This window comes from Berghia stephanieae, chromosome 3, assembly GCF_034508935.2.
Source record: "Berghia stephanieae isolate SIO BIC M18660-M18661 chromosome 3, UCSD_Bste_1.3, whole genome shotgun sequence".
In the NCBI taxonomy this organism is placed as follows: Eukaryota; Metazoa; Mollusca; class Gastropoda; order Nudibranchia; family Aeolidiidae; genus Berghia; species Berghia stephanieae.
Window position 1 is genome coordinate 39,820,808 of NC_088362.1, and position 16,352 is coordinate 39,837,159.

The 16,352-nt window shown below is 35.5% G+C and overlaps 1 protein-coding gene across 1 annotated transcript in view; it reads right to left on the minus strand.

The window, feature by feature from the left end:
• Nucleotides 1-16,352, minus strand: part of LOC144967706 (uncharacterized) — a gene marked incomplete in the record, with an annotated part of 192,257 nt that overhangs the window by 14,498 nt on the left and 161,407 nt on the right. Inside the window, 6 exon segments of the mRNA XM_078905248.1 lie at nucleotides 3,181-3,315; nucleotides 6,559-6,638; nucleotides 10,836-10,932; nucleotides 11,059-11,140; nucleotides 13,128-13,175; nucleotides 15,760-15,880. Coding sequence (XP_078761374.1) covers nucleotides 3,181-3,315; nucleotides 6,559-6,638; nucleotides 10,836-10,932; nucleotides 11,059-11,140; nucleotides 13,128-13,175; nucleotides 15,760-15,880 — 563 coding nt within the window.

Here is a 16,352-nt window from a genome sequence, read left to right on the forward strand (position 1 = left end):
CCCCCAACCTGGAGGACCAGGTGACTCAAAGATGGGGGAATCACACACCATTAGTCGCCTTTTACGACACGCTGGCTTGGCGTTGGGCTATTCTTGACCCTCTCAGTTGAGGGACCCCGGACACCACACGGGGATGGGTCAGGATATAACGACATATATTTGGGAATAAGAAAATTGGTTCTAGAAGCAAAAAGATCAATTTCTGGATTTCCAAAATGATCACAAAGCTTATTGAACTCTGCTCGATTAAGCGACCACTCAGTATGAATAGATAATTTTCTACTATAATCGTCAGCAATGGTATTTTCCACTCCGGGAATATGACATGCTGAAATCCATATTCCCCTGGTTTTGCACCATAAAATTAACTCTCGTGTGATGTCATTGCATTTAACTGAATGGGTTCCCCCCATGTTATTAATGTAAGAAACAGCTGTCATATTATCTACTTCTACCCGAATGTGACAATTGGAAATATCTTTGCACAAAGATTGAAGTCCTAAATAAACTGCTTTTATTTCTAGAACGTTGATGTGATCCATCTGCTCTTCTTCCGTCCACATACCCTGTGTGGCAACATCATTCATAATTGCTCCATAGCCATGACCTGAAGCATCAGTTCTCATCACAAAAGAAGGGTTATCTATATGTAATCGTTTCTTACTGTGGACGCCTTCAGACTTCCACCATTCTAATTCAATAAAAGATTGAACTGAAACTTTAATATATCTATCAAAGTTATATACTTGTTTGAGAGCCTCAATTTTTGACACTCAAGACTTCTATAGAATAAAGGTCCATATTCAACAGCAGGGAAAGAGGCGACTAACATGCCGATAATCTTAGCTAAAAATCTAACTGAGATGGAAGAAGGAAGGTTCTCAATCATACAAATAATCTGATCTTTCTTTTTATCACTTAAAGTCACTGACATATCCAAGGAACTGAGTACAAACCCTAAGTGCTCCATTTCTTGAGATGGGGTTAAGTCAGACTTATCTGATATTTCAAATCCTAACGAACGCACAATATTGGTCGTGTACTTCAAATTATGTTCGCATTCCTCATAAGAAGGGCCCTGAATATAAAAATCATCAATATACAAACTGCATATAATTCCCTTAAGATGCAGATGAGCAACAATAGGTTTCATGATTTTAGTGAAGATTCTAGGACTATCACGGAACCCCTGCGGAAGAACAAGGTATTGGTATAACGATTCATTATGAACAAATTTAAGAAATTTCGTAAAATCTGGGTGCATGGGCAAAGAATGGTATGCATTAGATAAATCTAGCGAAACCATGAAACATTTAGGTTCTATAAGTTGTAAACAAGAATGTAAAGTGTCCATTTTAAAATGGCGATAACGCACAAAGGAGTTGAGATGTTTTACATTTAATATCATTCGATACTTTTTCCTCTGCTCACCGGGTATAGCACGTTTCTCCCTAAGGAAAACATTATTAACAAAATCACCCTCCTCCGGTGTACATTTCTGGATAACACGAAATATTTTCCAGTACTTCTTTGTTATCTCCTTTCACCATCTCCATAGCCCTGCAAACAGCAGTAATGCCTTTCATAAGCGATACCTGCACTTTCTGCAAGGATGCGTCCCTCATTCTAGAGGCAGGGGATATCTGTTTAAAACCTCCTCATTGCATTGGACAACCTCTAGTCTAGAGCAATTTGCTGGCACTGGATATTTTTCAGAGAGAGCAGTAATCGTATCCTTGGGCAGACCGTCACATAAAACCTGTGTAACACCAGTTGAAACATTCTCTGCCAGCACCTTCCCTTTCACTTCTGTCCTGCCTACCACATTCTCGAAATATGAGAATGCCTGCTCCATCATCCCTGCATCTCTACTACTGCCTGGCACCATATCAACTGACCGCGAAAGGTCAGCATTACATTCTACATCTTTACTGCCTGACCGCGAAAGGTCAGCATTACTTACATCTTTACTGCCTGATCGCGAAAGATCAGACTCAATGTCATCATTACATATTGGCCGCGAAAGGCCAATATTGACATTAGCATCTTCCTCCTCCATTTCATTAAAACGGTCAAAGGCCTCCTTCATTTGGCTCACCACTGGCACCAATCCCATCAACACACTGAGTTGCTGTTTTATTTCATTAAAGTCCAGTTCACTGCTACCAACGCTACTACTACCAGCACCGTAACTGCTCCCCTCCGTTTTCTTTCCTTTACCTTTCCCCTTCACACCTCTTACACTTCCTTTCCCAACACATTCCTTCTCGCTCGCCCCGTCTTTCACTTCACCACCTCCTTTCCCTTTCTTATCGTCCGCTCGGCTACTCTCGATTGTTTCTTTCTCCATCACTGACTCGGAACCAAAAATGGCGTTCATTGTTTGTAAACAAAGGGACCGAGATGGCAGGCGATAAATAGGTGTTAAACTATTGTTTAAAATTGCACAAGTTTTACGAATATATACACTATCCAGATGAATGAATTCACAACATATAAATTGAACACAATTCCGTTTGAAAATATAGAATAATAATAATATAGAATTTAAATCAAATTGAAGTTGGTGGGCTCCAGTGATCAACGCTAAAGCAACGCTAAAAAGTGGTCACGTGACGCAGCGCTTCCTCCAAGTGGCTCCTATCAGCATTAAAGTAGACGGAATAATCTATGCTTAAATGACTGAACATTCTAAGATAATTCTTCAAACAGATTGAAATTTGCTTACTTTGATAATGCCAAGAGTGACAAATATGAGGGAAAAAAGGAGCATAGGCTATATTTTATCTAAATATGAATCGGGAGTCTTCAATGTCTGTCGAAGGATATTATATTGTTTTCTAAAATACATTCTTTTTCTTTCCAGAACAATCTGCTTTGAATATTTTAATATCAATTATCTCAATCTTAATCAGGACAGTGAGACCAATTCATGGTTGCAGGAATCACTTCAAAACTATCTAATATTAAACATTAAGCATTCTATGGTCAATCGTTCCAAGCTTTTTCTAAATCAACTTTATGGTTAATGCAATAGCTTTGGTATTTTTCTATGAAATTTATTTATATTATTGTTTAGTTGTGAGCCATCGAGAATCAAGAAAGTTCAGAATCAAGGTGTTAAATCATTTTCTTTAAAATAACAACTCAAAAAATATTCCACATATAAATTTTCTCTACCTTGTTGTTTTCCATGAGATCAGACAACATGACGATGACTTTGCTCTTCTGTTCCCAGACCATTCTCCAGAAGTGTGGAATTGTCGCATGCATGGGCCCTTGGCTGGCTATGTACTCCCGTTTCGAGTTCAAACCCTGTAATGTGCGAGATATTAAGTAATCATGTTTTTAAAAAAAACTTTGCTAATTATTTTATATCTTTTGTGACACAAGAAATTTGCAGGTAGGTATGTTTAAATATAAATCTGTGTTATTCAGATCTGTGGTCTAGGATATTTAACAATTGAATTGGAAATGAATTTTATTTTTTTAAAAACATTTTTTATCTTTCTCAATTAAAGTATAGAAATAACTTGACCGTAAAGGCAAGAATTGCTTTTATACTAATGGTTTCATGATCTCATAATTTTCTGATAATAGAACAGTAACTGCCATGTGAGTCAGGCTTCAATAAAGCCTAAGTCACAGCATAGGCAATGTTCTGTTGCTGAAAATCATCAGATGATAATGTGTGAAATATCATTTCATAAAGTCTTGCTTTCATAGTTTAAAAAATATCAAATGTAATCAAGTGACACAGGGGCAATAATTTATTAGAAAATACCAAGAGTGACATATATGAGGGGAAAAAGGAGCATATGGCATGTTTTAGCTAGTCTTGGGTCGAGAAGGAAATAAACTGCTCAATGACCCATCCGAAAATTTTCCCTTGCTCGAGTGGGTAGAGTGGGTATCGAGCGGGTGATGTCATCGAGCAGTGGTTCATTTGAAAAAAACAAAAAACAGCATCTCGTTTGAGACAGCTAACTTGACTGCCGCTGGTAATGATAGAGTTTGCATCCTTGATAGATCATCATAACATAGTACCTACAGTGTGTTTTTTATTATTATTGACACATTTCAGCTTTGAATAACTCGAGAGCTCTGTAAGATTTCATCAAACGGATTTCTGCCATATGTGCAGAATTTATTCAAGTTTTGATTGGTTTAACACTGTGTGCCCTTCGGTAGCTGAGTTACGACGTCATCAGTTAAAAAAAGGGTAGTTTTGACATAAAATATCCGGGCATATACACAAACATAATGTTAGCCGTTGGAGGAAACAAAAACCAGATGAAGTTATTGAATGTCGTCGCAACTCACCAAAAGTCAATGTTTGGTGAGAACTGACCAGGGAATGAGAGATCGGTCCTTTCTTTTTTAACGACGACAGGGACAACAGCATCTGGCCGTGTTAGAATCATACAGAGTCGTCCTTATCTTTAACCTACCATATTTTCCCAAAAGGATTCAGCTCCCCTTCAGTGGAGTTTAAATGTGAGGGAATTTTTAAATGTACAGTTCCCAAACCGATGGGTCGCCGAGATGGTCCAATTTCCTGGCCTCCAAGATCACCTGATTAAACCTATGGCAAAAACCTGTTTGATGAAATCTTACATAGATTTGGAGCTATTCAAACCTGAAATGTGTCAATAATTAAAAAAACACACTGTAGTGTGAGAACCATTAGAAGTTGCTGCCATGTGCATGGCCAAAATTAGCCACAGAGAAATGCTTTTCAATTATTATTTACTTAAAAAAATGTTTTATTTTTTCTAAAAAAATGAAAAGAAAAGTTTTCTCCTAGTGTGGTTGATTTTTTGATAATCAAAACCAATGAGTTTTTCAAGGGAGTCAAAATGTTTGTGGTGTTCTATTTGATCCGCTTTTGGAGTCGAAATTGGCCACAAAGAACTCTGGCTATCTGGCAGCTATGATTATGATCGTTTGTCACATCACATACATACGCACGCACACACACACACACACACACACACATAAACCATCAAACAGTTGTTGATTTGGTGCTGGGTTGACACGTTCCACCCTCCATGCCCTCCCTGTCATAAGAGCAGGACATACAGCGAGTGCCATATTCACCATGACATTTCATATTTGACATGCCAAAAGTTGTCAGTGTTACATGACCTCCTATTAGTAACTGGTCGTCATTGTCTTTCTAAAATGTGGTTATGAGCATGTGCAAAGATTGTGCCTTTCAGTTGAAAAAAATAAACAAATAAACAAGATTGTTGTATTTTTATTAGATAATAATAATACTTTAGCAGGTTCCACCCGTCACCCAGATACCCCAGAACGATTCCACTTGTCCACGGTGATGTTGATGATGGATGATGATGACAATTGTGGTGCGATGGTGATTGTCTGTTACGGAGGTGATGATGACAGAGATGATGCTGATGACGGTGATGGTGATTATTTGTTCGACAAGAAGAGTCAAGTGATGTTGAGTGTTGTCAGTGGCTGGATGAGTGACAGTGATTGTGGAAATTGTGTTCCCGACGTTATGTCCTTGTGTAAGACACGTATCACACATTACTTCACTCGACCCATGTGTGGATGAATACCTGACTATAGGCAGTGACGGATATTGTAAAGTGTTAGTATAAAAAGAATGCATAACAGGTGACTAGTAGTATTATATGAAATGGACATATGGTTAATATGGCCTTAATCTTCTCTGTCGGGGGATCCGAAAGTATGAAACAAACTATATGAGACACCAAAGATGCCCCCGAGCTTAGTAATTTTAGTGAAAATAAATAGCAATAGTAGTTATTTTGTTACCTACTGTCTTTGTATGTGTAGCACCTTAGAGCACTTTGTGATTTCTGCGAGCTGTATAAATCCATAATTACAATACTGTACACTATATTTAAATTTGTTCATATAAATTTTATTTTATTTATTATGATGAAGATGGTGGCAGTAATGATGATTATGGTGATGAAGAAGAAGATGATAGGAACTAACAAAATATACACAGGAATCTGACATCGAAACATTCCATTATATTATTCAAAGCTAATGTCTTATTACTGTATATTGAGTGTTGATTGATAGAGCTATCATAGATGTGTGCCATAGATAGGTCTAGAGTGTGTGTGTGTATGCGTGCATGTGTGTTAGAGTGGGATAGTCAAAATTCAGTATGCATTGTCATGAAGTCTTCACACACGCGAGACACACTAACATGTAACAAATTATTTCCTTATTCTCTACTGCCACTCAGACTGACATCTTGAAGTGAGTGAGGTGACAAATAAAAAACAAACAAACCCAGCATCTCTATCGAATAATTTTCCACTCAAATCAGTGTGGAAATAAGTGTGCTCGGTATCAGACACATTGATTCGATATAGTTTGAAATTATTCAAAATCCTGATTTACCCGCTCGTTTCTCAGGCATATCACTCTGATAATTGATCGTGGCTTGGCGCTCGAGCGTTGATCGAGTAAAAGCGAAGGAATAACTCAACACTAGGTTTAGCTACAGATTACAAAAAATAAACAGGTAGAAATGCATTGTATTCTTACAGGAATGTAGCTGGCATTGATGAAATCAGAACCATCTTCACTTTCTGATGAAAAGCTTAATTTGACTCGGCTGTGATCATCTGTGGAAATCAAAAGAATTTGAAAATACAAGGAAAATTTCAATTATTCTCTACTTTTAAACTTACGTCTGTTTGTTATTTATTTGTTGTTTTTTATGCTCATTTAAAGCAATACACAGTCTAAAAAATCTGATACTATTTTTAGATTATATGAGACAAAAACTGGATACGTGAAATGGTAACAATCAAGGTGAAACTGTAAAACAGGGACATTTTTAGCAGGGGGTAAACAGAAATCAGATTGTGACCCTCTGCCTCTAAACGGTATTAACCCTATTCCGAACGGCACATTTTACACCCGATTCCCACCGGCTGGGTGAATTGCATGACAAAATTTAGACATTGGCAACTATGGGAAAGTGTGTCTTATTGATTGGCAGATATCTAAATCAATCAAAAGTGGTCCCCCTTTATGATAAGAGTTATGTCCCCTAATTTACCATCCACTATTTTCAAGCATATGCACTCTTTTTTTGACCATTAATTCAATTCTCAGCATGAAAATGCGGCTCTGAGGTCGTGAGGTATGTTTATCACTTTCAGATTGGAAGGTCCTGGGTTTGAGCCGCTCTTTGCGCATACTTGATCCTTGGAAAAGGCTCTTTACTCACATTCTCTCACCGTACTCGGGTGTAAAATGAGTACCTGGCCGTTAACAGTGTTCTCTCTGTCAGAGAAATTTGTAATATTATCGCTGAACATGCGTCATGTCTCGTTCTACATGTTACATGTTGCTATCAGTCAGGGATCCTTTGTAAAGCGGTTTGAGCATTTTTAGTGGATGCCACCAAAGCCTGACAAATAAGGATTAAAGATATTCTGGATTTGTGAGACTACGACAAGTTATCACCTGAGGGATTTTCTTAATTGATGAAAGGAACCAAATTCACAAGGGTGGCTACAAATGATGAAAATCCTTAAACTCATCTCTGAGAGTATCTTCACCACACAGGGCCAATGCCTTGAAACCCCTTGCATTATTAAAGACTTTCGCTCTTGCTATTAAGATTTTTCAATAAATCATTTGCAAAACTCTCTGATCTAGATCTTTGTCCAACAGCTGAGTCTTTTCCAAAGTATAATCAACTTTCAGAATGTCACTTTCACACTCCCTGATGACTGAAGGCCTTATTAATCCTGTTAAGATGTCCCGGAAAAGGCCTAAGAAAATTGTCCGACGTCGTAGAAAAAAAAAAATTGTATTAAATTTTTTTGTTTTATTTTTGCCAATCAGGGATGGTTGGCAGGTGTGATATAAGAGGTTAGTTGTTTGGTTGTTTTTTTGTTTTTTTGAGAAGAGGTTTCTTTTTTTAGTTTCTTGAGCCCTAAGTTCTCTCTATACTGGTTGGGTAATTGGCTATGTAAGACCTGATGAAAAAGACACATCTAAGGAATAAGGGCAGCAATCAATTTTCACTGCTTAACACTACAAAAACTGTGATTAACTCCAGAAACCCTATAAGACTTCAATTTAAGAAATTCTACTTTCATATTCAAAATACAAGGATTGTACAAAAAGTAGGTGACAATGCACAGACCTCAGATAGTAATGAAAGTTTTTCTTAATCTTTAAAAAAGTTATTGCATAGAAACTTCCTAAGCACTATGTTGCACATTTGCAACATTGCCTATATGAGTGGTGACATTAAACTAGAATTTGAAAAGGGAAAGGAGATCAGAAATACAATAAAAGAAGAGAAGGTTGAATACAAAAATAAAATGGAGCGACAACTGAGATCGGGCTGCGCAAGGAAAGCATGGGAGATGATAAAACAAATGGGAGGAGTAGACCAAAAGAAACGAACATTCCCACAAGGAAAAACAAAAACTGATGTCAACAAACTAAATGATTTTTACTGTCGTTTTGACAGGCTCCCACCTGTTTACAACGGTTTGTCAAATAGATATTGAAGAAGAAACCGTAAGCTCCCTCTTCCGGAGATGTAAAGAACATAAAGCACCAGGACCAGACAACATTACCGGAACTATTTTGAAAAACTGTCACCAACAACTGGCTATACCTTATACAAAACTTTTTCAAAGGTCAATCGATGAACAATCAGTGCCAGTACTTTGGAAAACATCGATTGTCGTTCCAGTTCCAAAAAAGCGTTGTCCGACCGTATTGAATGACTTCCGTCCAGTGGCGCTTACATCGCTTGTAATGAAATGTTTAGAAAAAATTTTAAAATCTGAGCTCCTACAAAAATGTTATGACCTGAAATTGCTAGATCCGTACCAATTTGCATACCAGCAACATCTCAGTGTTGAAGACGCACTATTAACCGCCACAAATTTGATCTCGAAACACCTTGACCAAACGCCCTCGAATTACGCCAGAATCCTGTTTGTCGACTTTTCGTCAGCTTTTAATGCCATGAACACAGATATTTTGCTTCAAAAGTTGTGCAGCATGGATATTCCAAACTACCTTATTAAATGGTATAAAGAGTTTCTGACCCATAGACCGCAATGTGTAAAATTGGGTGAACATATCTCCAACAAAAGAACGTTGTCGAACGGATGTCCCCAAGGCTGTGTGAGTTCCCCAATTCTGTACATCTTATACACCAACGACTGCAGACCATCCTTTGAAAATTGTTTTATAGTGAAATATGCAGATGATACTGCTATTCTTGGCTTATTAAAAGATAAAGTTACCGAAAAGAATTATTTCAAACAAATAAATATATTCACCAATTGGTGTAAACAAAATCAGCTTGAATTAAATGTTGAAAAAACGAAAGAACAGGTGTTTGGTGTAAAAAATAAAAACCACTTAAAGTGTGTGGCAATCGGTAAAGATGATGTTGAGATGGTTGACTATTTTAAATATTAGGAATAACCATTGATAGTTCCCTCAATTTCTCTCAACATATTAATATAATATCTAAGAAAGTTGCCCAAAGATTATACATCCTAAGGAAATTGAGAACATTTCAAGTAAGGAAGAAAACTATGTTAAGAGTTTATGACTCATTGATTAAAAGTGTAATTGCGTTTGGCTGCACCATATGGTTTGGAGGATGCCGACTTAAAGATAAATCAAAAATTTCATAATCTATCAAAGAGGCATCAAAAATAATAAACCATCCTCTTGATGGAGTGGAAAGAATTCATGGAAAAGCAATAGAAAGGAAAGCATTCTCAATTACCAACAATAAAAAACATATTTTATACCATGAATTTAGTCTTTTACCATCTGGGAGAAGGTTTTGTCAGATTAAATGTAGAACTAACAAGTATAAATCAACGTTCGTTCCATCAGCAATAAAAATTTTGAATATTTCATATGGTACAGAAAAACCAAGGATTGATTCGTTGACTGATTAACTGATTAATTTATTGAATGTAAGATTAACTGACCAATTGATAATGATGATAATTTTTGGTGTCGAATTGCCACAATCGTAACAAATTGAAAACGAAATGAATATGTTTATGTTGTGTATATCGCACATGTGAAAGAAGAGAGAGAGAGAGAGAGAGAGAAGAGAGAGAGAGAGAGAGAGAGAGAGAGAGAGAGAGAGAGAAGAGAGAGAGAGAGAGAGAGAGAGAGAAATAAGTAGGAGTGAAATATCTGTTCAATCTTACAGTTATCGTTTAACATTATAACAAGTGTAACTAAATGACAAATTGCCATATTTATGGACAATAAAGATCTATTATTATTATTATTATTATTATTATTATTAACACCATGGATAAACTGTCCTTTTGATAGCACAAAGATCATGGCTACCATTGCAGAGTGGTCAAAGATTGAAGTTTGAGATGTTATTCGATTATTGGCTTCAAAGGGAGCAACCAATCTGAAATTCACTCTGAATTAGTGACTATTTAAGGTAATGAGGTGATGAGTAAAACCAAATATGTTGGTGATGCAGTTTTTTCAGAGAATGTCAATAAAAATGGGTAGACAATCTACATTCAATTACAGAATCCAACAAGGGATGGGTTGATAAAGGTGGATAGGCGGATTAAAATGAAAGATATAGCCTTATCATTAGTGTTCCAAATGGAATCCTGCAAGTTATTTACATGCTATAGAAACCAACATAAACTTTGGCTCTGAAGGACTAATTAAAAAAAGAATATCTATAAATATGAACTAAAAAAAATTTTTTTGTTAATTATTTGTGAAGGATCAAAATCTTCCAATAGATATTTTCTTTTTATGTCACTATTCATTCTTACATGGCAAAATGTCCACATATCTGTTCTTAACCCTGTTGCACTCTCTCTGAGCTTCTTCACATGTGGTTTTGAAGTCAGCACTGATGCTCTTTATATCCTGAATAGATGAAAATAGAAAGGAATGAATGAATGAATGATTGAATGAATGAATGAATGAATGAATGAATGAATGCTCTCTCTTTCTCTCTCTGTCTTCCTCTCTTATCTGCGTGACAACACATACCTCAAACTCTGATTGAAACATAAGGTTTGAATCCTTGTGCAGCAAAGCCACCTGCTCCTTAAAATCTCGTATCTTAATGGGCCTAGAGAGAGAAAAGAAATAAAATGGCATTAAATTATGGTCATAATATAAACTAAGATAACAAAGGAGTTATAAACCAAGGTAAAATGAAAATACCATTGCAATTATATACTTCAAAGGGGGACCTTGATTTATGCTTTGTGATACAATTGTTATAGCCTTAAGTGTGACAAATCTTTGCAGCTCTGAACATAATGATGTTCAAATCCAAGCATATTGCAAATACTAATAGATAAATCAAATCCAGATGTAGAAGTAGTAGTAGTAGTAGTAGTAGTCGTAGTAGTAGTAGTAGTAGTAGTAGTAGTAGTAGTAGTAGTAGTAGTAGTAGTAGTAGTAGTAATAATAATAGTAATAGTAGTGGTAGTAGTAGTAGTAGTAGTAGTAGTAGTAGTAGTAGTAGCAGCAGTAGTAGTAATAGTAGTAGTAGTAGTAGTAGTAGTAGTAGTAGTAGTAGTAGTAATAGTAGTAGTAGTAGTCGTAGTTGTGGGTGGTAGTAGTAGTAGTAGTAGTAGTAGTAGTAGTAATAGTAGTAGTAGTAGTAGCAGCAGCAGTAGCTGTAGTGGCGGTAGTAAGAGCAGCAGTGGTTATGAATATAGGTGACGTTGACATCTAGTGGTGGTCAACCCTGGTGTTGAGTCTGCGTGGAGTCAGCGTTCCCAACGACTTGATCAGGTGAGTTTCCCTACGTCGATGGGCGGAAGTGTCCGAATGGCAAAAACTAAGCACTTTTTTTTTTCTCTCTCTCTCTTCTCTCCCCTCTTTTCTATCTATCTACCTATCTATCTGTCTATCCATCTATCTATCTATCTATTTATTGGTATATTCCACTTTACTATCGCATCACCACCCACGAAGATTCGACCTTCGCTCATCAAACAAACCCCCCCACCGCCGTGACTCTTTCACCTCGCCCCCTCCACTTCCCCCTACTGTTTCACTTCAGCTTTCTACTACTACTATTACTACTACTACTACTACTACTACTACTACTACTATTACTACTACTACTACTACTACTACTACTACTAATATGTCTTTTATCTTCCATTATAATCTGGAAAGTTCTGTTCCCTGACACTGACCTTTTCTTATCAATCAGATCACCCCCCTGGAGCACCCTATCCTCTACCCAAGCCATGCTAACATTTCATTCATACTGCAACCACCATTGAGTACAGACGATACAAGTTATTTTTCATTATATTTTAATTTAATTTTTTTTCCACGTTTATTTGTGTATTGTTGTGCTGACGAAGGGTTTGTAACCAAAACGTCCATTGTCTGTTTTGTTCCCATACGAAGCCTTTCCATTTTCACTCTTTCGTTAGGTGTCGACTAGAAAAGTGCTGCTCGCGATTTTCTGGGACTTTGAAGGTGTTGTTAATATCAAATTTTGGAACAGGGCAAAACCGTGATTTCCAATCAATATGTTGCCACAGTGGAAAACTGAGTGTCCGACTGAAAAGAATGCGACCCCAGGAAAATGCGATATTGCAACACAAAACGGATTTCTCCACTTTGCCACTCTTTTTGGCAGCTCTGTGTTGATTGTGATGCTGACTATGTCGAAAAATAAAGTAAGCAACCTGTAGCTATTTCAAGCTTTCATTTTTTTCAATTTTTAAACAAATTATTCCTAAAATGAGAGAGTTATTACAAAAAGTGCAAAACTTTTCAGCCCACCTTCATAGATATCTCTCTCAAGCAAATCGACAATTTCACTTAGATCAATGCAAATCAGAGTTTTACCTATTCCAGAACAGGACATATGGAATCAAATTTCCATTTCCTATACACAAGCCACCTATTAAGCATGCCTTTTATACAAGCACTAAAATAAGTCACTTCCCCTAACTCGGTACTACCTCACAGCTGATTTGTGGGAAATAGTCACCTGTCAGACTGAAATATTGATTATTTAACAATGCATACTGCATATCATGATGTTCTTATTCATATGAATGCTATAGGAAGAAAACAATTACTTCTTCTGAGGGTCTGACAGGTCTTTGAATGGGAGGTGTGGTGGTTCTCTGGATGAGAGAAACAAAGAAAGTCATTGATAACAATAATAACAATGACAATAATGATGATGATGAGGGTGGTGATGATGTTGATGATGATGATGATAATGATGATGATGATGATGACGATGATGAATGTGATGGTGAAATAATCATAAAATTATAATCATCCAATTTATTTATATAGCACCTGTGCCATATAATATAGCTCTAGGCGCACAAAAGACATGGCATGCATTATACATTTTTAAATTTTCACATATATCAACTGCATTTAAAAGATAATACAAAATTATGATTACAAAGTGAGTTGATATTGCAAATGCTGTTAAGAATTAAAACTATAGTAAATATATGTAGCTTATTGCGCGCTCTCTCTCTCTCTCTCTCTCTCTCTCTCTCTCTCTCTCTCTCTGTCCCTCCCTCCCATGCACTCTTTCTCTCTGTCCCCACCTCTCTACCTCTCTCTCTCTCTCTCTCCTTTTTAAAAAAAATAACTTTCTCAAAAAGTCACAAGTCATTTAAATAATTTTTTTTAAAAACAATTATATGGTGCAACATTAACAATTAACTTCTAGGAATGTTCTATTAATTCTTTCTCTATTTACCATCTGTATAGCTGAAAAAGATGAGTTTTTAACTCTATTTTAAAATCTGTTTCAGATTTTAGGAAAGTACAGTACAGATTAAATGGCAGAAAATTATACACTGTATAAAATTCGATGATATCACCCCACTTTTGGAAAATTTGCACTAGCTTCCTGTCTGCTATAGAATAGATTACAAAATTGCTTTATTAGTTTTTAAATGCCTCAACAATTTAGCCCATCTTTATCTTTCTGAACTTGTAAACCTTAAGCCTCGAACCAGACGCCTTTGATCATCACGCAACACCACTTTATCTGTACCAAAAAGTAGGTTAAAATCTTTTGGTGATCGCTCTTTTCAATGTTATGGCCCCAAACTCTAGAATACCCTACCGCAACCCATTAGAGAAATCGAGAATCTTCAAATCTGCTTTAAAAGCCCACTTTTTCAAAATTCATTTTACACCATGCCAATTGTAATGTTTGTATACTATTATTTAAGCAATTTGTAATTTGTTTCAAAATTTCATTTTGACTATACAACGTTCGTAAAATAACTCATTATCTGGAAAGCGCTTTGAGATGTTTGGTTTCATGGAAAGTGCTCAACAAGTGTCTTATTATTATTATTATTACTTAAGGATCTGTTTTTGAATTTTGTGCTCCCCCTTTTCAGGATGCACAAAAGATGCTGATATCACACAATTTTAAATTGGGAGATGGGGTATAGTCATTAAAAAAAAAATCCTTAGGATACAAAGTTGAGTATTCATTATTAGTTGTAACATGACACTGCAATTTTATATTCAATTCTTAATTGTCAACCAGAGAAGTTGTGGCTATGTCTTTACTCTTTTTTTTCCCTCAAAACAATTTGTGTGGCTTGGCTTTGTACAGCTGTAATTTCTTCAATAAATTATCAGCAATGAATTACAATAGTCTAGTCTAGAAAAGATAAAAGAAGACACTAGTGTTTGAATAGACCTTTTGGGTTAAAATATTCAACAATTGTGCAATTTTTCATAATTTAAGGTAAAGCGTTTACAAAGATATGACATATGTTTTTGTATACAACGGTTACAATCAAGATATATACCTAGATTTCGAGCTAGACTGAAAATGGAATGATTTTATTTTGAATGTCTAATGAATCAGACATGGCAGAGTGGCCAAACTTTCTGGATTATATAAATAGGATCTGTTTTTTTCTTCCTTCATTCTTCATTTATTAGAAGTCACCTACATCCTGACCTCTTCAATACAGTTCTCCATATTTTTCACTAGACAATTAGTATTTTGTGGTGAATCAGAACTGTACAGCTAAGTGTCATAAGCGCAAATTTGATAATTTATGCTATACTTTTAGGTAACATCATCTAATGGTTGTGTATACAGCCTCTACAGATCCCTGGGTGACCCCTGAAAATTAATAGCAATTGGTCAGAGTGAACTTCTTTTATCAAAACAAACTGAGATTGAACTATCATTTGAACCAGTCTAGAACAGTGCCTGCTATGCCCAACAATCAACAATATTATAATTATTTTATAACTATTATTATTATTATCAACAACAACAGCAACAACAATAATAATAATAATAATAATAATAATAATAATAATGATAATAATAATGATAATAATAATAATAATAATAATAATAATAATCATAATAATAATAATAATAATAATAATAATAATAATAATAATAATAATAATAATAATAATAATAATAAAAATCATTCATCCAAAAAATGGTAATTCGTTTACAGACGCGGCATGCATAAAAATGTATAAATATAAAGTAAAGAATTTATGGCAACGTAGTAGTAGTAGTAGTAGTAGTAGTAATCGTAGTAGTAGTAGTAGTAGTAGTAGTAGTAGTAGTAGTAGTAGTAGTAGTAGTAGTAGTAGTAGTAGTAATAAGAATAATTATAATAATAATGATAATAGTAATGATGATGATGATGATGATTAATAACCAAACAAAGCCTTAAAGGGTCTTACTCTTTTTTCTTCTTTCTGATACGTAAGAAGACAACAACAGCAATCACGACAGAGATAACAATAACAGCCACAACTATCCCAGCAATCATCCCAGTGGAATCATCACTACTGCTACTAGGAACTGAAAATCAAAGTAAAAGGTCAAATAAATTAACACTGCACCATTTTCAGTCTGTACCTCATAGAGGGCAAGCTTTTGCCATAATGGTAAGATGTCTGTGACTGAGGTTTTAAAGTAAATAGACTTTATTAAAAGGCAATCTTTCATAGAGCTAAAATTATGTTGATTTAGGGTTTACAGGGTGATTAATGCTTTGGAAATATGGAAAAAAATGTCATGGAAAGCAGTGAAATTGAATGCAACTGTTGAATTAAAATCAAATTAATTACTTTAGATATAAAGAAAATTTCTTTTTTCCTTCCTTGATCATTGAAAAATATATACGTTTATATATATAGATATATATCCCGGGATGAAAAATTGAAAGAAAAGGGGGAAGAGAAGAGCAGAGAAAATAAGGGACAAATAAATTCAAGGAATTATTGGGAATTGCGACTGAATGAAAAAAATTTTCATATGGTTTTGGAGTCCA